This window comes from Dreissena polymorpha, chromosome 2, assembly GCF_020536995.1.
Source record: "Dreissena polymorpha isolate Duluth1 chromosome 2, UMN_Dpol_1.0, whole genome shotgun sequence".
NCBI classification, from domain to species: domain Eukaryota; kingdom Metazoa; phylum Mollusca; class Bivalvia; order Myida; family Dreissenidae; genus Dreissena; species Dreissena polymorpha.
Window position 1 is genome coordinate 60,831,797 of NC_068356.1, and position 24,552 is coordinate 60,856,348.

At 35.0% G+C, this 24,552-nt stretch overlaps 1 protein-coding gene and 3 long non-coding RNA genes across 5 annotated transcripts in view; 1 reads left to right on the top strand and 3 right to left on the bottom strand.

Annotated features, from left to right (window-relative positions):
• Window positions 1-24,552, bottom strand: part of LOC127867252 (uncharacterized) — a 133,888-nt gene that overhangs the window by 6,711 nt on the left and 102,625 nt on the right. The window lies entirely within an intron of this gene.
• LOC127867234 (uncharacterized) overlaps window positions 1-24,552 on the top strand; it is a 68,004-nt gene that overhangs the window by 1,437 nt on the left and 42,015 nt on the right. The window lies entirely within an intron of this gene.
• LOC127867249 (uncharacterized) lies at window positions 5,399-9,701 on the bottom strand. The gene is made up of 2 exons (XR_008043401.1): window positions 9,619-9,701; window positions 5,399-5,781 (listed from the first exon to the last, which is right to left on the bottom strand). It is a non-coding gene; the product is annotated as an uncharacterized LOC127867249 (long non-coding RNA).
• LOC127867223 (uncharacterized) lies at window positions 9,976-12,533 on the bottom strand. The gene is made up of 4 exons (XM_052408270.1): window positions 11,370-12,533; window positions 11,056-11,171; window positions 10,653-10,831; window positions 9,976-10,113 (listed from the first exon to the last, which is right to left on the bottom strand). Exons 1-4 carry the CDS (start codon window positions 11,401-11,403, stop codon window positions 10,107-10,109), a joined length of 336 nt encoding a protein of 111 aa, XP_052264230.1. The 5' UTR covers window positions 11,404-12,533; the 3' UTR covers window positions 9,976-10,106.

Sequence of the window (24,552 nt, forward strand, 5' to 3'; positions counted from 1 at the left end):
TTTTAAGCATTTCAGATGTTTTTTTAAAGAGTTTTTTTTAGAGAGCATGACTGTCATTTGCTGAACCCTGATTACAGTAATTACTCTATGTTTTCGGACACTTACTATTAATACCCCAATTACAGCGATCTGATATACAGAAATTGGTTTTGTTTGGTTTGTTTATAATTAATTTCTTTCGCCTCCGAAAATTTAGATACGAAAAATATTCAAAAATAACAGGTGTCTGAAAATCAAGGGACAACAATTCAGGTGTCCGAAAATTGAAATAAATGCAATAAATCAAATGTTCAATAATTTTCTTGTGATTAACTCTTCTTTTTCTGCTTAAAAAAGAAACAAAACATCACAGCTTTATTTAAAAATCCATGCTCAAGGGTCACTAGATAAGCAAAAACATGCCAAAGTCTGTAGAAAAGCGCGGTAAAATATACTGTCAGAGAATTAAGAGACATTATATATGGACGAAAACCATTAACCTGAATGCAGAAAATTTAGGAGTCACGACAAATTATCATTTTTGCTAAATAGGAGGGTGTCCGAAAACTTAGAGAAATTACAGTATATAACAAGAAAGTTCAACAGACAGGGCTTAGTTGATAGATCACTGTACTGTACTGTAAAACCACAGTTCATGTAAATCCAAGGCCTGGCTATAGAAATGTGTTTTTGTATGAAATTCTGCCTGTAATGCTAAAATTGCTATTTATAGCACAATTTAACAATATTCTATGCTGATGACTTTCTTTAATTAAAGTCCATTTGGTCAAGCATATCAAGATAAAATATTCAAAGGTATCTTAACGAGTCCAGCTATATTTAAGAAAGAGCACTTACCGTAAGCAGTGTATCCATTATATATAATTTTCCAGTTACATCACTGATCTTTATCACATCCTCAATATTTAACACAAACACTTTTTAATAGTAAGCACAAAATATCACTTTTTTCCAGTTACACAAAATCACGTATTTAATTAAAATGTTTTGTACTTTCCACTCCTCATTCATTTATTCACACCAATGATTTTGGTTTGTATTTTTCCACTTGATCTTTTTAGGGGTTTTAATGTTCTCAATTTGGCTTCACTTCATGATCAATGTTTGGTAAGATGTTGATTTTTTTACAAGTGGTCATATAATTGTTCTTCTACAAATGAACTGCGTTTTGCTTTATCGATCATTGCTTGAATTTAACTTTTTTTTCTACTTGCAAAACATTGCAAGCAGCTTTAATACCAACTCGAAAAATCAAAAACATTCTCCCAAATTTTGCTGGAAACATAATTTAACGTTTTTGGTTTTTAACGTTTTTGGTTTTTTTACTCAACGGTTAACTTTGCTTTAATTTTCGTATTGTTATTTACGCCTGTGGGCAAAAAGAAACTAGTTATTTTTAGCTTTGACACCATGTCTGTTCAAGTTCAATGAACACGTTTGAATTAGTAGACTGTTTAACGTTCGCTGTACCAATACCATCCGCGTATCTGTACTATAAGTATACCAGGCTTCCGCATACGGGTATATGGGCGTTCTATGACCTACGGTTTAGCGTTCAGAACGTCGAGCATATTTAGCAATATTACAACTTTTTTTTTCACTATTTCTTTACTCGCAAAAAATTAATAGTGGCTTAAAACTTAACTCGCAATCCGTATTTTTCACTCGCATTTTGCGAGTGTGTGAGTGTTAATTTCGAACCCTGTCAGAATATTTCAGATTCTAACACAGTGTTTTTTTTCAGTTTTGGGGGTAAGGGGTCGGGTCCCCTGAGGGAGGGGGGGGAATTCACGCGTAAAAGAGAACAAGAGGGCCATGATGGCCTTGTATCGCACCACTGCTGAAAAAAGGCTATTCAAATATTCTCTGCATGTGCAAATACTTAAATATAGGCCTTACTTAAGCACATGTACACTTTTGTGACCCCCTGGGCTTGGTCAAATTTAACCCCAGGGGCATAATTTGAGCAAACTTTGTAGAGGACTACTATATCTCACTACATGTACATACAAAATATGGTAGCCCTAGGCCCAATGGTTATGGTCAAGAAGATTTTTAAAGTTTTCACAAAATAGGCCCCATATAAGCGTATCTTCAGTTTTTAGACCCCCGGGCAGGGTCAAATTTGACCCCAGGGGCATAATTTGAACAAACTTGGTAGAGAACTGTTAGATGTCACTACATACCAAATTTGGTAGCCCTATGCCTTATGGTTAAGGACAAGAGAATTTTTTAAGTTTTAACAAAATAGGCACTATATAAGCATATAATCGATTTTGTGGCCCCAGGGCAGGGTCAAATTTGACTTCTGGGGCATAACTTGAACAAAATAGGTGGAGGACTATACAATGTCACTACATACCAAATTGTGTAGCCCTAGGCCTAATGGTTATGGACAATAATTTTTTTTAAGTTTTCACAAAGTAGGCAATATATAAGCATATGTTCAATTTTGTGACCTCCGGGGCAGGTTCAAATTTGACCCCAGGGATGTTTGGTAGAGGAGTATAAGATGTCACTATATACCAAATTTAATAGCCCTAGGCTGGATGGTTATGGACAGAAAGATTTTTGAAGTTTTCATAAAATAGGCCTTATATAAGCATATGTTCAGTTATGTGATCCCCCGGGGCATAATTTGAACAAACTTGGTAGAGAACTATAAGATTTCACTACATACCAAATTTGGTAGCCCAAGGCCCAATGTTTATGGACAAGAAGATTTTAAAGTTTTCACAAAAAAGGCCTTATATAAGGGTATGTTCAATTTTGTGACCCTCAGGGCAGGGTCAAATTTGACCTCAGGGGCATAATTTGAAAAAACTTGGTAGAGAACTTTAAGATGTCACTACATACACATGTACCAAATTTGGTAGCCCTAGACCCAATGGTTATGAAAAAGAAGTTTTTTTAGTTTTCACAAAATAAGCCCTTTATAATATATATTCAATTTTGTGACCCCCCCGGCAGTTTCAAATTTGACCCCAGGGGCATTATTTGAACAAACTAAGCAGAGAACTATTACATGTCACTACATACCAAATTGGGTAGCCCTATGCCATACGGTTATTGACAAGAAGATTTTTGAAAGTTTTCCCACAATAGGCCTTATATAAGCATATGTTCAATTTTGTGACCCCAGGGGCAGGGTCAAACTTGACCCCAGGGGCATAATTTGAAAAAACTTGGTAGAGGACTATAAGATGTCACTACATACCAAATTTGGTAGCCCTACCCTCAATATTTATGGACAAGAAGATTTTGAAAGTTTTCAAAAAATAAGACCATCATAAGCATATACATGTATTCAAATTTGTGACCTTATGGCAGTTTCAAACTTGACCCCACGGGCATAATTTGAACAAACTAAGAAGAGAACTATTACAGGTCACTACATACCAAATTTGGTAGCTCTATGCCATACAGTTATGGACAAGAATATTTTAAAAGTTTTCACAAAATAGGCCTTATAAAAGCATATGTTCAATTTTGTGACCCTCGGGGCAGGGTCAAACTTGACCCCAGGGGCATAATTTGAAAAAACTTGGTAGAGGACTATAAGATGTCACTACATACCAAATTTGGTAGCCCTAGGCCCAATGGTTATGGACGAGTAGATTTTAAAAGTTTTCACAAAATAGGCCTTATATTAGCATATGTTCAATTTTGTGACCCCTGGGGCAGGATTAAATTTGACTCCAGGGGCATAATTTGAAGAAATTTGGTAGAGGACTATTAGATGTCTCTACATACCAAATTTGATAGACCTAGGCCCAATGGTTATGGACGAGAAGATTTTGAAAGATTTCACAAACTAGGCCTTATATAAGCATATGTTCAATTTTGTGACCCCGAGGCAGGGTCAAATTTGACCCCAGGGGCATAATTTGAAGAAATTTGGTAGAGGACTATTAGATGTCTCTACATACCAAATTTGATAGCCCCTAGGCCCAATGGTTATAGACAAGAAGATTTTGAAAGTTTTCACAAAATAGGCCTTATATAAGCATATGTTCAATTTTGTGACCCCCGGGGCAGGGTCAAATTTAACCTCAGGGGCATAATTTGAACAAACTTGGTAGAGAATTACAAGAGTCACTACATACAAAATTTGGTAGCCCTAGACCCAATGGTTATGGAAAAGAAGTTTTTAAAGTTTTCACAAAATAAGCCCTTTATAATATATATTCAATTTTGTGACCCCCCCCGGGCAGTTTCAAATTTGACCCCAGGGGCATTATTTGAACAAACTAAGCAGAGAACTATTACATGTCACTACATACCAAATTGGGTAGCCCTATGCCATACGGTTATTGACAAGAAGATTTTTGAAAGTTTTCCCACAATAGGCCTTATATAAGCATATGTTCAATTTTGTGACCCCAGGGGCAGGGTCAAATTTGACCCCAGGGGCATAATTTGAATGAATTTGGTAGAGTACTATTAGATGTCTCTACATACCAAATTTGGTTGACCTAGGCCCAATGGTTATGGATGAGAAGATTTTGAAAGATTTCACAAACTAGGCCTTATGTAAGCATATGTTCATTTTTGTGACCCCGGGGCAGGGTCAAATTTGACCGCAGGGGCATAATTTGAAGAAATTTGGTAGAGGACTATTAGATGTCTCTACATACCAAATTTGATAGCCCTAGGCCCAATGGTTATGGACGAGTAGATTTTAAAAGTTTTCACAAACTAGGCCTTATATAAGCGTATGTTCAATTTTGTGACCCCCGGGGCAGGGTCAAATTTGACCCCAGGGGTATAATTTGAAGAAATTTGGTAGAGGACTATTAGATGTCTCTACATACCAAATTTGATAGACCTAGGCCCAATGGTTAGGGACGAGAAGATTTTGAAAGTTTTCACAAAATAGTTCTTATACATGCATATGTTAAATTTTGTGACCCCCGGGGCAGGGTCAAATTTGACCATGGGAGCATTATTTGAAGAAATTTGGTAGAGGACTATAAGATGTCTCTACATACCAAATTTGATAGACCTAGGCCCAATGGTTACGGACGAGAAGATTTGAAATTTTTCACAAAATAGTCCTTATATAAGCATATGTTCAATTTTGTGAACCCCGGGGCAGTGTCAAATTTGACCCCAGGGGCATAATTTGAAGAAATTTGGTAGAGGACTATCGATGTCTCTACATACCAAATTTGATAGCCCTAGGCCCAATGATTATGGACGAGAAGATTTTGAAAGTTTTCACAAAATAGGCCTTATATTAGCAAATTTTCAGTAGTTTAGGAGAAGATGTTTTAAGGAAAAGTTAACGCACGCACGCACGACGGACACAGGACCATGACATAAGCCCTGCTGGCCTCTGGCCAGTGGAGCTAAAAAAGAGGAAATTTCTATGCTTAGCAAGTAACTGTACAAAATCAAGGAAAATCAAGTTTTAACACTAAATTAAATTCACCATACACATGTACTTAGAGAAAAACATTTTTACAACTCCTTTTTTCATCAACATGTTATGTTCATGTTCAAAGCACAACATTTCTTGGCTTTTCTGCAAATTCGTCGATTATTCTGGTGACCTCCTCTTCACCAAGTCTCTCCGTGTGCCGACATAGTCTTATCAGGGACTCAAGTGTTGCTTCCGCAAGCCTGTTTTTTGTGTAGTGTGCAAAGCAGGTTGAGCAAACTAAACAGTCTTTCAACACAGGCTGTTGATGAGGAAATCAGCTGATAAAGTTCAAATAGATAGCTGATGGCAGGAAACGAAGTTCTGTATATCTGGTCCTCAAACAGTCTGGTTGCTGCCTGTAAATTGAAACCAGTAGTTAATTTATAACAAGGCCATCCTTAAAAATTCTTTTGTTTGGCATAACCTGACCGACCCACTAAAATCGGCCTGACTGAATTTTTTTTAATTACTTTCCAAAAAAAATTTTTTTTGCTCGCCGAAAATTCTTTCCGCTAAATTTTTCCTTTTCGCTTTTATCCTTTTCGGTTATTTGTGTCATTTAATTGAATGCTCTTTCAAGGATATCTAGAATAGCAACAAACAAAACGCGTATCGGTATTTATTTGAGTCGACTATTTATTTAACATATGCATATGCGATTAATTACTTTAAATACAATTAAACTGCTCCTGTTTTTCTTGTATCCCTTTTATTAAAATACGCTGCTGTCGTTCAGGATAGTTTGGGAGTAAAAAAAACAAATTAATTAATTATCACCGTTCAATTCAATTCGGCAATCGGCAGAGATGTGTAATATTATCGCCATATAACTAATTATTTTTACTCTTTAATTCAGATCGGTAAATATTCGGCAGAAAGATAAAAAGTGGTCAGCTTAGATATATTTATTGACGGGTATTGTCACATTTTTGTTTCATTTGCTTATCTCTTTATACGACTTTCCGACCGGTCGCTATTTTGGAGGCAGACGGCGATATTAAATGTGTATTCAAATTATACAACATCTGCGCATGAATGACCCAATATTATCCGATAGCTCCACACGTCCTCACGTTTCATTCGACAACCTCATGTAATGTGTAAGCGAGCTCAATGCTGATTGGCCAGCTACCATTTGCACTTCATTAACAATAAGGTCAAGCAATGTCTAATCGGGTACAGACCAGGTTTCGTTAACTGTTCGAATTGCGAATACTTTCATTGAAACAAAGAGACAAATTTAGAAAACCAGTCCGGATTAAAATGGCGGATGTTTTCAACGAAATTTTACTAGATTTTCGCAATTTAGATTTTTCTTGTGCCAAATTCTCAATATTTTCGCAAATGACTCAAATGGCGTACGACAGCGAGAGCATTGGGAACGTGTTATTATTGGAATAAATGCTCACTATTACAGGGCTAGCGCTGTCGTTCGCCATTTGCGAAAGTATAGCAAACTTGGCTCAAGGAAAATATAATTTGCGAATATGCTTAAATCTCGTTAAATTTCATTGAAAACATCCGCCATTTTAATCTGGAGTGTTTTTTAAAACTATTTTTCTGTTTGTTTCCATGAACAATTTGAAGCGCATATGGTAGCTGGCCAATCAACATTGAGTTTGCTATCGGGTAAAAATGGGTCATTTATGCGCATATAATGGAATACACAGTTGATATTGTAGTCTGCCTACAATATAACAGCCAATGGCAAAAGTCGTATAAAAAATAAGCAAATGAAAATAAGCGTAACACTCAATAAATTATTTTAAAGCTGATCACTTTACAAATTTCTACCAACTATCGATCTGAATCAAAGGATGATAATTAAATAATTAGTTACATGTCGAAGATGTTCTATCTTTCTGTTCATGATTGAAATTAAAATGTTATAATTACTTTGTTGTTTTTTTACTCACAAACTATGCTATTGTAAAGTAATATGTCAACCAAATAGTATATAAATTACGTATTTGCTAGGTTACTTGTTTTCATTTTCTGTAGTCAAACGATATGCACATTTTATTTCATGTGCAAAATGCGTACAATTTTTCGGACTGTCGTTTTCAGATAAAGTATTTTTCGTCGATTATATTATATTTTCGAAGTTCTTTATAGAAAAAATAGACTTACCAATACACGTGCGGTGATACGGACGGTGCAGAAAAATCTTAATCAGAGGCAGAAGACTTTATTTGATAATTACCTTTCAGTTTGGTATAGGTCGGAGTTCAATGTCAGAAATAAAAAAAAAAAAATTCATACCTACCTACCCACCCAAATTAACCTGGGTCGGGTTATGCCAAACAAAAATTTTTTAAGGATGGCCCAAGATATTTGAGAAAAAGAAAACCTTTGACTTCTTTAACTTAATAATCACTTTGAACTTGAAAATATCTTCATAATTTTTATAACTCAGAATAAAAACTGTCTTTGGATTAGAATAAAGTAATAAAATACTGTGACAGAAATAATTGTTGGAAGTAGAATTTATTTTTAGCTCATCTATTTTTTGAAAAAAATTATGAGCTATTGTCATCACCTTGGCGTCGGCGTCCGGTTAAGTTTTGCGTTTAGGTCCACTTTTCTCAGAAAGTATCAATGCTATTGCATTCAAACTTGGTACACTTACTTACTATCATGAGGGGACTGGGCAGGCAAAGTTAGATAACTCTGGCGTGCATTTTGACTGAATTATGTGCCCTTTTTATACTTAGAAAATTGAAAATTTTGGTTAAGTTTTGCGTTTAGGTCCACTTTTTTCAGAAAGTATCAATGCTATTGCATTCAAACTTGGCACACTTACTTACTATCATGAGGGGACTGGGCACGCAAAGTAAGAAAACTCTGGCGTGCATTTTGACAGAATTATGTGCCCTTTTTATACTTAGAAAATTGAAAATTTTGGTTAAGTTTTGTGTTAAGGTCCATTTTATTCCTTAAGTATCAAAGCTATTGCTTTCATACTTGCAACACTTACTAACTACCGTAAGGGGACTGTGCAGGCAAAGTTATGTAACTCTGACTGGCATTTGGACGGAATTATGGGCCCTTTATACTTAGAAAATTGAAAGTTTGGTTAAGTTTTGTGTTTTGGTCCACTTTACCCCTAAAGTATCATAGATATTGCTATCATACTTGGAAAACTCGCAAACTATCATAAGGGTACAGTAAAAGGACAAGTTGCATAACTCTGGATGTCATTTTTACAGAATTATGGCCCTTTTTTGACTTAGTAACTTTGAATATATGGTTAAATTTTGTGTTTCGATCCACTTTACTTCTTAAGTATCAAGGCTATTGCTTTCAAACTTCAAATACTTTCATGCTATCATGAGGTTACTGTACCTGGCAAGTTGAATTTTACCTTGACCTTTGAATGACCTTGACTCTCAAGGTCAAATTATTAAATTTCTCTAAAATTGCCATAACTTCTTTATTTATGATTAGATTTGATTGATACTTTGACAAAACTACTCTTACCTGACATACCACAATAGACTCCACCCAAACCATCGCCCGTGCCCCCCCCCCCCCAACCCCCCCCCTATTTTTTTTTTTTTTTTTTTTTTTAAGATCATCTCACAAATGACCACCACACCCTCACACTATACCCCCCCCCACCCCACCCCCTCCCCAATTTTTTTTAAACGGTTAAAAAACAAAACTATTTATTTTGATTATTTTATGTTTGAAATACCGTCCAACCATCGCACCCAAGAATCCCCCCCCCCCACCCGAATCCCCCCCCCCCCTATTTTTTTTTTTTTTTTTTTTTTTTTTAAGATCATCTCACAAATTACCACCACACCCTCACACTATACCCCCCCCCCCATTTTCTTTATGAAACGGTTAAAAAACACAAATATTTATTTTTATTATTTTATGTTTGAAATACCGTCCAACCATCGCACCCAAGAATCCCCCCCCCCCCCCGATTTTTTTTTCCTTTTTTTCGCATTTTTGGAAGAAAATGTAATAAATGTCCACACCCCCACACAATGCACCGCTCTTCACTCCACCCCTCCCTCCTTTGTGATTGAAAATGAGAGTCCCTTCACCTTTAAAAAGAAAATAGATGAGCGGTCTGCACCCGCAAGGCGGTGCTCTTGTTATATCATTGTATTAAACAAAAACTGGTTTCATTTAAAGAATCGGCGGTCATAAAAATGATACAAAACATTCACCGCAGCTACCATATTCAATTGTGTCTTCAGGGAAGTAATTACTGCTAATGCAGTGTTGTATGGATCTTGGAGAATATCTCAGCAAATACTAACTGGAATTTAAAAGTGGAAATAACAGATAAACAGGCAAACAAAACAAACTGAAAGTTAAGTAAAACTTCAAACTACATGTATAACAAAAACAACAGAACAAACTTGAAGCAGAACTTTTAAACTTGAACAAACATTTCAAATCAAAATTGTAACAATATGAACAAGAACAACTAGATTATATAACTTGCAATGAACTAGAAACTGTAAATGTTAAAACCAATAACAAGAACATTTAAACAATTTTCATGCTTCATGCTTCGTTAAACTATACCTAAGGCGTCTAGCTAAAGCAGTCCGATTGTCAATTTCTGTGAAGAACTCTTCCATTTTATCAAGGTACAGACCACCATCTGGTTGAAAGAGGCTTGCTTGAAAGTGTCAAATGAGGTAATGAAGCTCATCAATCAGGTCCTACAATATATAGAATATCGTAACGTCAAATACCACAGCCTGAAATCACATACGTTTACAAAGAGTGACTGAGTTTGGTAACTGTGTCAATCAGTATCTGATAATATAATAGAGTAGACTTATAACCGTCACTTTAACAACTGAACTAAAATATCACTACTGATTGCTTTTTCTTATTCTTACCTTGAATCAAGTTGTCACTTCTGAGAAGATAACATTTCCCTGCAGATAATCACTGAACCTTATAACAGGAGCTAGGATATCACAAAGCATGAAAACAGCAAATATGGTGTTCTTGTCCAACAGCTGATCTCTAAACCCATAACCACTGCATCATACTTTTCTGATAGACTTGCATCGCTTGCATCAACAACCTAAAATTTTATATTTAATAAATCAGTACTACTAGTCAGAGTATATGAAAATAATTTTCAATTTTAATAGTGTTTTACTAAGATTTAATCCAAGCAGTTAAAGCTGATGTTTTCTGGCTGAAATTACTAAAATAAATGACAACAAAACAATATATTAATAATTACAGCAAAATATCTGTCCACAAGCCTATGCAGGCCCTTCCATGTGACAGCCATCTTGTGGCACTTGCATGAATCCTCCTCAGTTTTGGCAGTCCATATGTTGCCTGTATCTCTTGAAGGGTTGCAAACTTTTTAGGGGAGTAATGGAACATTTTCCACACTGACAGCAGGAGACTGTCAACCTGAAATAAATAAGTGTGCTCATTTTAAAGAGCCTTTATTCAAGCTCGAAGATTATGTTTGAATAAATCTTACCTGATCTGAGAGTGCCAACATGCAGCTAAAATATTTGTGCACCACTAAATTATTTTATACTCTGTGCAACTTTCACTGACTCACAATCGGAAAATCTAAAATTGATTTTTACCATTTGTTTTGTAATTGAAATAGATGTTAGGAAACAAACCTGATCCACAATAGGATTGTCGTTGATAAGGTGCTTGATAGTTATAGCCTGTTTATGGTGTCTGCAGTTCACGTAGAGCTGATGTGAAACAATGTGTCGAAACTGCCGCTGCAGACCTGCAAATAATAAACTTTTTTCAGTACTATATAACTGTCAGAGAAAAAAGAATGAAGTTAAAATCTAAACATTACAAACGATAAAAATTGTTTATTATATATTTGGTAAGTAAACACGTTGAAATCCTATCCAATCTGCTTCTTGAAAAGTTACATGGTGTCAACTTCATCATATAATATTAACAGAATGAGATTTACCTTTTGTTTTCAGCAGACATAACATTGCATTCATCAAATCCGACAAAGACAGCTTTTGTGATATCCACCCCTTTTCTTGTGAGAAAGGTCTGTATAACTGTTATAAGAGACTCTGCATCAGTCCGCTTTAATTTGATGATACCTAAGAACAGTTCCTTGATTATCCGCAGTCCTTAAATCTAACCAGAACTGCAAACTGTTCACGATGGGCTTCATCTGAAGATTTGTCTGCCAACAAGGCAAATGACTCTGCCTTTTGTAGTTTGTCTAAATTGTCTTGTTCAACAACACAATCTATGCATTTTAGTAATTCACTCACAGATTGCGAGGACAGGTAGGGGTGAAGAGTCTACCCTGTGACTGCTCAGCCTCTTTACCAACATCTTGTATGTGTTGCATTAAGTCCTTAACTGAATCTGAAGCCCAGTGCTTTTTTACTGCAAAGAAGGTTGTTCTTATTAGACAGGCAAAGTAAGACCTGTTTTCAGCAACTACGTTGTCATGTTGTCTTAACAGCATGCTATAAACTCCTTTCCTAGTTGAACCTGTTGAGGTAGCAAGATTATTATTTTTCATGGCTTCAATGTGTGTCTTTGAACTGGAGTGACCCTCAAGTTTTCTAGCAGGGTGCTACACTAAGCTTGAAATTCCCACAACAAATGGATTGTATGTATTATTGTGTAGAAGGACAGGGCAGAATAGCTCACATACCTTGCAACAGTATCCAGGTTTGGTTACATTATAGTACAACCATGTGTATCTCATTTCATATTTTGGACTTGAAAACTTGTGTGCATCTGGCACTGGAACAATTACTTCATCGTCTGTGTCGTCATTTGAGCATATTTCAGACTCAGACTAGCCGACGACTTTTCCGGAACTTCTGGTTCGCTAATTTTATCCACTTGTTTTGACTCACTTTCTTGACCTGACTTTGAGTTTCTGGCATTTCACTGCCGGCATTTGAAGAAGACTGACTTAGTCGTGCTTGTTTGATTAGAATATCAATTTTTTAAAGTTAAAACAGTTTTTTTGTCGATTTTTTTCGATAACTTTTGCTGTTGTGTGACATTGTGGACGATTTTGGGTAGATGTCGTAGAGCCAAAGTCGTGATAGTGAACTACATACGGTTTGCGGTAAAGGCTAAAAGACAGTTAACACGCGGATGCGGCACTTCAGGCAAATTATAGTAAATTCGTAACAAAAGACGTATTAAAATGAGGTCTTGATTCAAATTGAATTACACTTCCGAGAGGGGAATTTTACAAATATTTTGGGGAAAAATATATACTCTAGAAATGGGGGAATGGGGCCGAATAACAACGAATATTTCATCCAAAAAAAAACACCGTAACCGGCACATTTGTAATAATTTGCTGACTACACTTATGTAACACTTATGACACTTGTTAATTGCAAGCTTGTCAATTTCTTTGTCAATTTCTAATAGTCTCAATTTTTGATAGAGTTCAAATTTTTTGCAACAGTAAACCTACCTCTATAATCTAAGTCCCCTGCAGTTTGGAGTGTTATAAGGCTTGATCAATTTCATTTTGTATCACAATTGAAAAACCATATATAATTGCCAACATCAGATTAAACAATTCCAGAATTCTCATAACTCTTGTATTTTGAAACAATAGTCCTTTTTGCATAGATTTTACGAATGTGGTGGCCATTTGTGGGAAGTAATGTTAAAATTGCATGATGACTGATACTTTACAGTACGGAAAATGTGTTTTACCCTGGAATTGGACTTTCGTGTGGCAGTGACCTTTTACCTAGCCTCTAAGTCTAAGGTGTTATACAGGCCTCACCATATCGACATGGTAGATATTTGATAATGATGGACAAAGCACACTCGCATTAACATAACTACTATGAGAGCTTATACCTCAGCAAGTGGGCTGGATAAAAATGTAATTATAATGTGTTTCTATGCTGGCAGTTTTATTGTCCCCCGTTTATGCACACAAATCTTAAATTTGGAAACTGTGACAATATCACATAAAATTAAATCAGAAAATTGTGAGATCGTCATTTTGTGAACAGGTAATTTTTAAGGTAGCCATCTGACTTTTGTGCAAAGCGCACGGTCTCATATTGGTGCTTTTAATTCAAAATCCTATAATGAATGTTAACATTTTAGCTTGGATACCTTTTTGCACTTACACTTCAAGCTATTCTCTCCTTAATACTGGTCAGGCTATATTACAGAAACTGTGGAAAGACATCATACTTTTCTTTGGCAATTGTTTTCTGTTTCAAACTGACTATTTGATATAAAATTTCTTCAATACATAAAAAGTCCATTACTTATAAAAAAATACCTCCATGTCTGACTAATGTTCGAATGAAATTAGTTCTGACTGAACAGAAGTCTGAAGAAACCAGTTCTGACTGATCGGAGTCTGAATGAAACCAAGAAGTATGACTGAAGTTTGAATGAAACCCCTTACCAGGTATTCAAATGTCTTATTCTTTAAAATTGCTGAAACAATCAAAACACTTTCAAGGTAATGATGCTTCATGGGGTCCACAGTGGAAAAAGTAACTCTCCTTTCGATCTAATCTAGAACTTAAAATGCCCAAACTGACATATTTAATTTTGAGAGGCAGTCTTCCATAGCTTCTCCACCTGTAATTGGACAATACAAAAATCATGTAAATAATAATAAGATTTACGCTTCTATCATTTGTTAAATTTGACATACTGACAGATGTTTCTGCTTTTTATTTGACAGCCTGTGGCTTCACATTGGGTACAAAGCACTATAAACCAGGCATTTGCATTGGGGAAAGTAGCATGATAAACCAAATAATTGGAGAAAATTCAATAATATAAATCCCAGGTATTATAAAAATATTATATTACGGAACCATCAAAAACTTTTGTTTGTAAAATGCAAAGTTCTATCATATTTTTGTAATATAAAGCAGTCTGCAAAATGAACCCATCCCGAAACGTCAGCTTGGGCTATAGAAAAAATGTTTATCTATTTCTATTGCCCAATATGAATTAAAAAAAATCAGAAACAATTGTTTGAAAATAACCAACAAATAATCAAATTCAATGTACACATTTTAGAGACAAATATCAATAACACCACATAAGTCCCTTTTTCAACTGGCGTAAAAAATAAAATGTAGGTCTCTCGGAGTGAATTTACTCCAGTAAATAAACAAGAACATCAAAAACAAAGAACTCATTAAGGTGCATCTACATAATATGATTATATTGTTTTTGGCCTGTCTGTCCGTCATTCTGTCATCAAAACTTTCACCTTACATGTGTACATTAAAGTTTTGCAATAACTTTTGATATATTGAACATAGCAACTTGATATTTGGCATGCATGTGTATCTCATGGAGCTGCACATTTTGAGTTGTGAAAGGTCAAGGTCATCATTCAAAGTCGAAGGTAAAAAAAAAAAAGGCGGTGCATTGTGTTTCTGACAAACACATCTCTTGTTTTCATGATATATTAAAGGACTTTTTTCCTTCCGTGAGATTGGCCATTTTCACAATTTTTGAAAATTCGTCACTAAAATTTTCACAATTTCAAGAAATTTGCTTCTCATTTTTTCACAATTTTGAACCTTTCGCAACTAATTTTTTCACAAAATAGGAGGGACCAAGGCCGCTACACAAAACAAGAAAAAAGCCCTGCATTAAAAGCATCTATGAAGAACTGCAGCTTTTACACTTTCCATTCAGAGGCAATGTGAAAATGGCTATATGCAAATAGAATAAAACCAAAACAGCCTGCGAGTTACTTGCAGTGTGTCAAGGTTTTTTGCTGTTTGCTGCTCATCAGTATCTTAGGGTTGGAAATTAAGCCTTTAAAACTTGAATCTAGTAAGAAAGACCTTTAATCAAATTTAACTTTTTAAGTGACTACAAACGCCTCAAAATACGTACCTAAGTGGTGAATTTTGAAAATGGGTTTTAGCAAAGCCTTTATTTGTGCTCTTTATCTATATCATATTATAGCAAATACCAACCACGTACAAGCAAAATATCTTCATCCTCAGAAGTATCTGATTCACCCAGTGCAAATTCTCCTCAGCTTCTGCACAAGAGGAGCAGAGTTGGTAATCTTGCTGCTGTTTATTGACGATTCAACAATTTCGTCAACATATTGCTGCCAAGAAAAATGATGATTTTTGAAAAATTCTTCGATTTCATGTGTGTTTAAAATGTGTAGCGCAGAACCTTTCTGATCACACTCGTGCCCATATTGTATAAATCAGAACTTCTGGTAAAAAAGCTACCTTGGATAAGCAGTTCTAGAGATCAATTCTGTTTTTAACAGAGGGTATTTTGTGTTTTCTGGGATCTGGATGTGTAGCTTTAAGCCGGTATTGAAGCTGACTTATCCCGGCCACTGCGGGAAAGTTGACATGAAGCTGTCAACTGTTGAAGCTTTGAGTTTGTTTCTCTCAAATATTGCTCGATTGATCATTGACGGCTCGGGTACTTCTTACAATTACTTGAGTATACTAAAATGTACCTCGTGTTCTGAAAATTTACTAAAACCTACTGGTCCAATATTAGACTGTACCCAAGTTTTATTCCTGCCCTAATCGTGATGGCTTAAAAGATACAAGAAACAACATTGTCTTTGTATCTTTACATAAGATGGATGACTTAAACTCGGAAAAATTGTTTGATCTGGCTGAGGATAATCTTTGTGGTCATCACTTGAAACTAAGAGGCAAGAATTCCAAAAGTAATGTAAGACTCAACACCTTTAGTCAAAGATCAATTCATTACTGGAACAGTTTGGAAGAATCAACAATAGCTGCCACAAGTGTTAATCAATTTAATTCGTTGCTAAATTCTGAAAAATGGAACATTAAGAAGTTTAACCCGTCTGTAATTTAAGATAAATTAACAATTAAATTTACTAAGCGCACTCTAGAGAAGTTTTAACAAAATAGTAATTATCAGAGAGAGATTCTAAAGAAGAGACCATTTATCAGAGGGGCCACTACAGCATAGCTAAATTACGGCCCAACAGTCCAGGTATCCAGGTTGTTTGTACAAAACCTGTCTCAACATGCTTTCTAAGTACAAGTTTCGAAAATCTGGAGCTCATTTTACAGAAAACATACCATACACCTGCCAGTAATACCTGCAAGGGGAGTCCGGCAGTATTAAAAGATAGATAGAATATTAATTTGGAAAAAAAAGTCGAACAAGACCAATTTAGCATTTGTATTCCTGGGTACATTTTAGTATATTTTCCATACCCGGGGTACATTCTTGTATATTTAAGTCGAGAGTACCAGGGGCCCTTTAAAGTAGTACCTGAGCCCATACTGACCAATCAAGCCCAACATTGTCTAAGTGAAAAATGAGTTTTTGTATTGTAAAGTTTATGCACTGAATGGGCAAATGCTTTGAGTTGTTATTGTGCATCTTTCTTTTTTTTATTTTCGGCCTTATAATAAATGAAATTTTTACAGGTAACTCCGTTTGGCTGGAGGTAGAAAAGACTGCAATGAAAAGGCTGGTACCAGCCCCTTAATAACCTTATAGGAGACTCAATCTTCATGCCCTCTAGGCTCTAGCGTACATGTTACACAGCCTGGTGTTCTGTTTTTCAAAATGGCGGATATTTCATTATTTGTTAACAAAACCGATGATAAACAGCAGCGAGATTATTAACTCTGAAATGTCCATATATTCAACGCTTTACAAACTCTTCACGGTCTCACACTTACCTTTAACGTTGTCGAATATTCATATTCATCTGGCCACCTTAATATGTGTGTTTTCGAAATGTAACCTGCCTATTGACGCGGCAGAGGCATTCATTCCATGTACATAGATGGGGAATTCACTACGTGATTGTCACCTATATACTAAGACGCATCACATTCCCCTGGTTTGGATTTATGCTTCCGCCGAAGTAGTTCTGCGTAGGAACGAAAATGTTAATAATAAATGAAAATCGTTTGTATTGTGCGTTTAAAACGGAATGTTGTATAAAGAAATGTTATTTTATTATGTTTAAATGTGATTATGAATCTCTATTAAGACTGATAGCGATTATCAGAAACACGATTACCTGACCTACTTTCGCTTTCACCTTTCACTCGGAAGTGCTACCCACAATTCCTTTCGCGTTAGTACACAGGTCAGTAAGACCGGTGTGTACACAATGATTGACGAGGTCATACCGGCTTATCTTGTAACGAAGTTGTCTTAAAGGGACCGTCAACCGCGATTGACGAAAAAAGAAAAGTTCTAACATACCGTATTTTTTTTACAATTATTAGTTTATATTGATTAAAATATCACGACTGTTGTATTGCATGACTTGAACTAAGTTCATATTTTCAGTCTATTCGGTAAATAAATTTTCGCGATGTGAAATCGAAAGTACATCGCGAAAATAGGCGACATAACGTTATGCAAGTAGATTGATCATTTTATATATAAAAAATAAAATTCACAACGCATGCACAATTTGCAGGTTTGCCACGTGACGATGATGATCAATCTAGAATCTACTTGTTTTATTTATAGTTAACGTAGCTTGTTAGTTATTTTGTTCCTGTACCCAGTAACATGTATTACAGAATATACTGAAAATATGAAAACTAAACAACTTTTTTCAAGTAATGTAATATACCAATCGTGATATTTTAATCAAAATAAACTAAAAATCGTAAAAATACGGTATTTTAGAACTTTTTTTTTCGTGAACCGCGCTTGACGGTCCCTTTAACCGCGCTATTAATCAACACAACGCATGTACACATAGAAATCTACTCGGCAATCTGATTGGTCGTTCATTAGGGCGTGAGGTTCGGTACGGGATATCACTTAATTTTTGTAAAGATTTGAAAATTTCTTGTATAGAGTTAATTGTAATTATTATGACGTTCAACATGTTTAACTATTTCAAATACGATAAAACAACAATCCAATTTACATCTTTTCTTTTAACACGTATTGCAAAACATTCAATAAAACGAGAATAAAGCTTTGCGATTTTGTTATACGATACATCAAACTTGTTGTGTCGCCCATGTCATGAACCAATATTTGATTGGTTCTAAAAATCGCACTTGCAGTTCATTTTATACTTAGATGGTGACGTCACTGCGTTATTGTCTAAAAGATTGTTTGTTGACACATTGACTTGCAGTTTAGTTTGTTACGTCACCAGTAACAAAGATAGCAAGTTGACTGGTTGGTAATATCCGTTTTTAGTTGTTCGCTTGCGTCTGCCGCATCCGCATGAGAAAGAGTTGTATAATTTATGTAAGAGGTTTGAGTTCTTCACGGACTCTAGATGACTCAATCAGTCCAGAGAATCATGCCATGAAAAGCGCTAATTCAGGCAGGCTTGGCGGAAGCAAATGTACAGTTAATTAATATTGATGGACCACATGTGGGCTGTGGGTAGTCTCACAACATGCTAGGGTAATTAAGGGCCATAAAACTGCGCAGGGCCGGTGTGGTTTCAAGTTGCTTCCAAGTACTGTTTAACAATGTATTCTAATAATTATACCCCCATTACTGGTAATGGTGACTATATAGGAGTCACATTGTCGGTCTGTCTGTCCCGAAAATTTCATCCGATCTTTACCAAACTAAATCAGAAGATGTATCTAGATGATGTCTAGGTCAAGTTTTAAAATGGGTCATGCCGTGTAAAAAACTAGGTCACGGGGTCACTTAGTGCGTTTTAAACAGAAAGTTTGTCCGGACCATAACTATGTCATTTATCGTTAGATTTTAAAGTGACTTGGTACATTTGTTCACCATCATGAGACGGTGTGTTGCGTGAAAGAAGTACGTCAATATCTCAAAGGTCAAGGTCACACTTAGAGTTCAAAGGTAAAATTCTTGTCCGGGCCATAAATTTGTCGTTAATTGTGAGATTTTAAAATCATTTAGCACATTTGTTCACCATCATTGGACGGTGTGTCGCGCGAAAGAATAACGTTGATATCTCCAAGGTCAAGGTCATACTTTGAGTTCAAAGGTCAAAAAGGGCCATAAATAAGCTTCTTCGGGCCATAACTATGTGTTGTTCATTGTGAGATTTTAAAATAATTTGTCACATATGTTCACCATCATTGGACGGTGTGTCCCGCGAAAGAATTACGTTGATATCTCCAAGGTAAAGGTCATACTGAGTTCAAAAGTAAAAAAATGGCCATAAATGAGCTTGTCCGGGCCATAACTATGTCGTTCATTGTGAGATTTTAAATTATTTGGCACATTTGTTCACCATCATTGGACGGTGTGTGGCGCGAATGAATTACATCAATATCTCCATAGTCAAGGTCACACTTTGAGTTCAAAGATCAAAAATGGCCATACATGGGCTTGTCCGGACAATTACGATGTCGTTCATTGTGAGATTTAAAAATCACGTGGCACATTTGTTCACCATCATATGACGGTGTGTCCCGCGAAAGAATTACGCCAATATCTCCAAGGTCAAGGTCACACTTAGTTCAAAGGTCAAAAAAGGCCATAAATGATAATGGCATACTAATTCTTAAAAATCGCCATAAATTAGCTTCTCTTGTTTTGTGAAGACAGAATGCAAAATAGTCTGTGTCAATGCATCATGTGGGGTATACGTCACGTCTGTGACAAAGCTCTAGTTCTTCTTGTAATAAAACCTTAAGCAGTTTTTCATGTTTTCATGATATAGCTTTATGTTGAGACTGATAAGTTTATTAAAATACAGTAAAATATATAATTTCAAGATATATAAAAAACATGGAGTATTTCAAAATTTAGAATTCATAAAAATATGTACATGTAAGAACAATAAGTACTGGAGTATTGACATTTGAGACATTTTGCTATTTAAATAATTTAAAAATGTATAATATTGTTTGCAATAAAAACAAAAAAACAAATATCCAGAGTTTATTCACAGATCAATGCAGTAATTAAGCTCACATTGTGCATTGTTTCGATAACCATACTAAATTGTCATATTTTAAGATATTTTGTTCAAACATAGCACTGAAATAACACTAATCTATGAGAGTTTACTAAGTTTTTGCCAAGGAACTGACACAAATGATGATTATCGACACAGTGCAGATACTTTGATTTTGTATGCACAAGATTTTAAAAATAAAATCTAATATCTATTAAATTTTACAATATAAAGTTAAGTGACATGTTGAACAATTTATAAACACTACGAGAACAATACAATGTACAGCAAACAGAGTAAAAATTGTCCTCAATCATTTATAACTTAAGCTTAAGCTTAAATCCGTTCTAGACTCTCCAAAAGATACAACACTTCGGCTGAATGGGTCAAGTTCTCCAAGGGTACCACTTCTCCGTATCCCGGGTACTTTGAAGTATACTTCACCGTACACCGATTATCAAATGGTACTTTTGGGTACCCCGGTAAACTTATAGGTACAAAAATTCGTACCCAATTTTTTTTCGTATCCAAATTTTTGTTTGGCATAATTTTTTCGTACCCAAAAATTTCGTACCCAAATTTATTTCGTACCCAAATTTTTTTCGTTCCCAAAGTTTGCGTACCAACATTTTTTTCAAACCCATATGTTAAGAATGTGCGTACGAAAATTTTAGGTACGGACAAAAATGTGGGTAAGAAAATTTTGGCAACGAAAAAAGATTTGGGTAAAAAAATGTTTGGGTACAACAAATTATCCCCCCCCCCCCAAAAAAAAATGAAATGGATACGAAAAAAAAATTGGTACAAAAAATTATGCCAAACAAAAATTTGGGTACGAACAAAACTTTTGGAACGAAAATTATGGAAACGAAAAAATTATGCCAACAAAAATTAGGGTACGGAAACAAATTGGAATTATTGGGTACTACAAAAAAAAATTGGGTACGAAAAAAAATGGATACACAAATTATTGGGTACGAAAAAAAATGGATACACAAATTATTGGATACGAAAATTTTGGGTACAAATTCTTTTATAAGGAAAGATGGGGTAACTGTAAGTATACCGGGATACCCAAAAGTATCATTTGAAAATGGGTGTACGGTGAAGTATACTTCAAAGTACCCAGGGTACGGGGAAGTAGTACCCGTGGGGAACTTGACCCATTCAGCAACATTTGTGTACAACGGACAGCTAATTGAATGGCTCTTTAATTGTTTCTCAGGTTCTACAACTTAACGTTAATCTTTTCTGATACATACATGCAAATATATTATCATGTATTGATTTAAATGAGTCCTCAACAATATTGATAAAGACCACGCATATTCTATTTAAGAGATACTTTCCAGGCCAAGTAAACAACTTACAAATTACACTATTACAGAGTTATAGTTATAAGTCCTTATGACGCCTTGAACGAATTTTGCAAAATAAATATGCATTGATCATACAGCTCATACAGGATGTACTTGATTAGTTTAAACTGTGTTTGCTAATGTATGAGCAAACAAAGCATGGCCAAAATTATATGATAGCAAAAATTCTGCTCCCTTTCATCCAATAAACATTTTTGTTGTGACAATCAAAAAAAATCTTTGAATATTAATAATCAACTGAGTAAAATGATATTGGATCTGCATTGGTAATAATTTCTTATGTTTGTAGTGAATACAACACCGTGCAGTTGTGAAATACTAGAAACGCAGAAGATACCTCAGAATCTGTGAAGTTTGGGCATAGGGCCTACCAGCCAACTTTTTATCAACTTTTATGGCCCCTATCATGCTGGGATGCTGACCGCAGCACACATTAAAGGGCATCTTGCTATTATCTGTAACTGTACATATGATTGGCTCTGACCAGCCTGAATGAGCGCTTTTCGTGGCATAATTGTCTGGACTGCAATATCCGCTCCAAGAGTTCTCCAACTATTTTTGAACGGGGTGTATAAAGAAACAAGAAATATCTTTTAAAAAAGGTATACGGCGTTGATTGTGATTGGAGTTGGTGAAAGGTAAAGAGTTCAATGAATGAGATCAAAGATAGCTAATGTCTTTTTCTGTGCAGTTCTAAGCTGCATCACACACAGTACGGGATGTAACGCGGAGTTTTTCGCGGCTTATTTTACATTATTACATATTGCTGATCATAAATCTATACATACAAAACAGGAAACCAAAAGAAGAATGAGAGAGAAATTAAAAGTTATTAACCGGTTAACCGAACCGCATTAAGTAGTTAAAATAATTTAGAGTTCGTAAAAAATGTCATACCGCTCGAACCGCTCTGTAGAAATAAAGTAATTTCAAATCGTTTGCGTTGATAACATGCAAGTTTCGTAATAAAATAAATTATGAAAAATATTTTCATAATTTTGTAAATGTATGCTTTATAATTTATTTATTTTTCTTGTGTAAATGCATAAGAGTAAAAAATTAAAGAACTACACAATGTTCATTTACACGTGTTATTAACTTATTTTTGGTTGGGCCGCTTATATTACGTTCGCGCCGTATCGCTCACAAAAATGGTGTGTTCCTTTGTTCATTCTGTTATAATTTTTGAAACTCATATTGGCTTAATATAGAAATAGTATTTCCCTCTCAATTTGATGTAAAGTGGGTCATGTGTGTTCAACGAATCCGCATCTCTTCTTATTCGATAATTGCATATTTTGTTGTTTGCATTTTAGCGTTTGTAGCCGAAGATTGAGTTTCATTATACAATTTAAAAATGTGTGAAAAATAAAGGACACATATAAATTAATTTTGAACGAAATGTTAGTTGAATATTTAATATAATCAGTACATTTATTTAATAGCGAAGTAACTAAGTATTATGATCTCAAATACTGATAGCTACGTATGTTTGTTACGTTCCATAGCGCGCAAATTCTACGCAATTACACAAATACTAAATTTAACGGGTTTATTTTTTTAAATTGATGTTTCATTATTTAATTAGTTAAAGATTTGCTTTCTTAAATATAACTTGCATCGGACGGTAATGGTATAATCGTTGGACGTAAAGTCATAATGATATAAATTTTTGATAAACAAAAACGACGTTATTGCGTAAAGATTTTAACTACGAATGCAATTCTTGATAAAATTGTTACGTTTAAACACGGTATTTTCGCGAGCAATAAGTGCTGGATATTGATTAACAAAACATCAAAATAAGCCGTCAAATGTCTCAACTGTTTTTATCGCGATTTCAATAAACGTGTCAATTACGTCTTCGCTAATAGCACCCACTCACCGCAGTTCACTAGTTAAATTTTAGACCAATTGTGTCAGTTATCAAAACGTACCCCCTATTTGTTATCACAAAGGTATTGATTAATTGCTTTATTACTTTGATTATTGACACGTTATATATTACGCGTCATGTTGTGCTAACTAGTCGCCAGCGCAAGTTGGCAGTATGTCACGCGAAAAATGTAAAATCGTACGAAATATTCCATGAAAAAAAACATAATGATATATTTTTTCCAGGTTAACCTTTTCCCGAAAATGTAACCGGTTAACTGGTCGTTTTGGTAGGTTAACCGGTTTACCTCTTGCATCCCTAACTAAAACATATAAGTCAACCGGCCATACGCGAAGTATTCGTATATATCTTAAATATTTATTCGCGTGTTCTTCGAACAAACCTGTTTTAGTTGTTTGTCGGGCATTGCTATTTGATTCGAGATTATTAATACAATAGTATCGAGAATCATCGCGCTCATGCTTAATACATTGGTCAATATGGTGGATTAATTCTTCTTAAATTAATAAAAAATCATATTTATCATGGTATTGTTATATATCATATATATATGATATTTGTTGGATTCGATGGAATATCGATTTTATTTAACGAGTGATCATATAAAATAATATTTTCACGAGTGGCGCAGCCACGAGTGAAAATATGTATTTTTTATGATCACGAGTCCAAGAAATTTTCTTTTTCTTTTATGCTTTTTTACACTGTTTTTTACATTTTTTTGCAAAAGAGTTTAACTGGATAATTTCGCTGGATTTATGACGTCATTTCGTCGAAAATATGACGTCATTTTACAGTAAAACAGTGACAAATAGAGAATACTAGGTCGGTGCCGAATAAAGCAAAGTTTATTTTGCGAGGCTTAGAAAATCTAAACCACGAGCCTTGGCGAGTGGTTCAGATTTTCGTGCCGAGCAAAATAAACTTTGCTTTATTCGGCACCGACCTAGTATTCGATTTATCCCATCAATTTTCTAAGTCG

Bases quoted from the DNA above. Each gene is read 5' to 3' on its own strand.
- LOC127867223 (XM_052408270.1), bottom strand. From the start codon at position 11,403: ATGAATGCAATGTTATGTCTGCTGAAAACAAAAG. The intron at 11,172-11,369 runs GTAAATCTCATT...TATTATTTGCAG, and splicing joins ATGTCTGCTGAAAACAAAAG to GTCTGCAGCGGCAGTTTCGA. The intron at 10,832-11,055 runs GTTTGTTTCCTA...TATTTATTTCAG, and splicing joins ACAATCCTATTGTGGATCAG to GTTGACAGTCTCCTGCTGTC.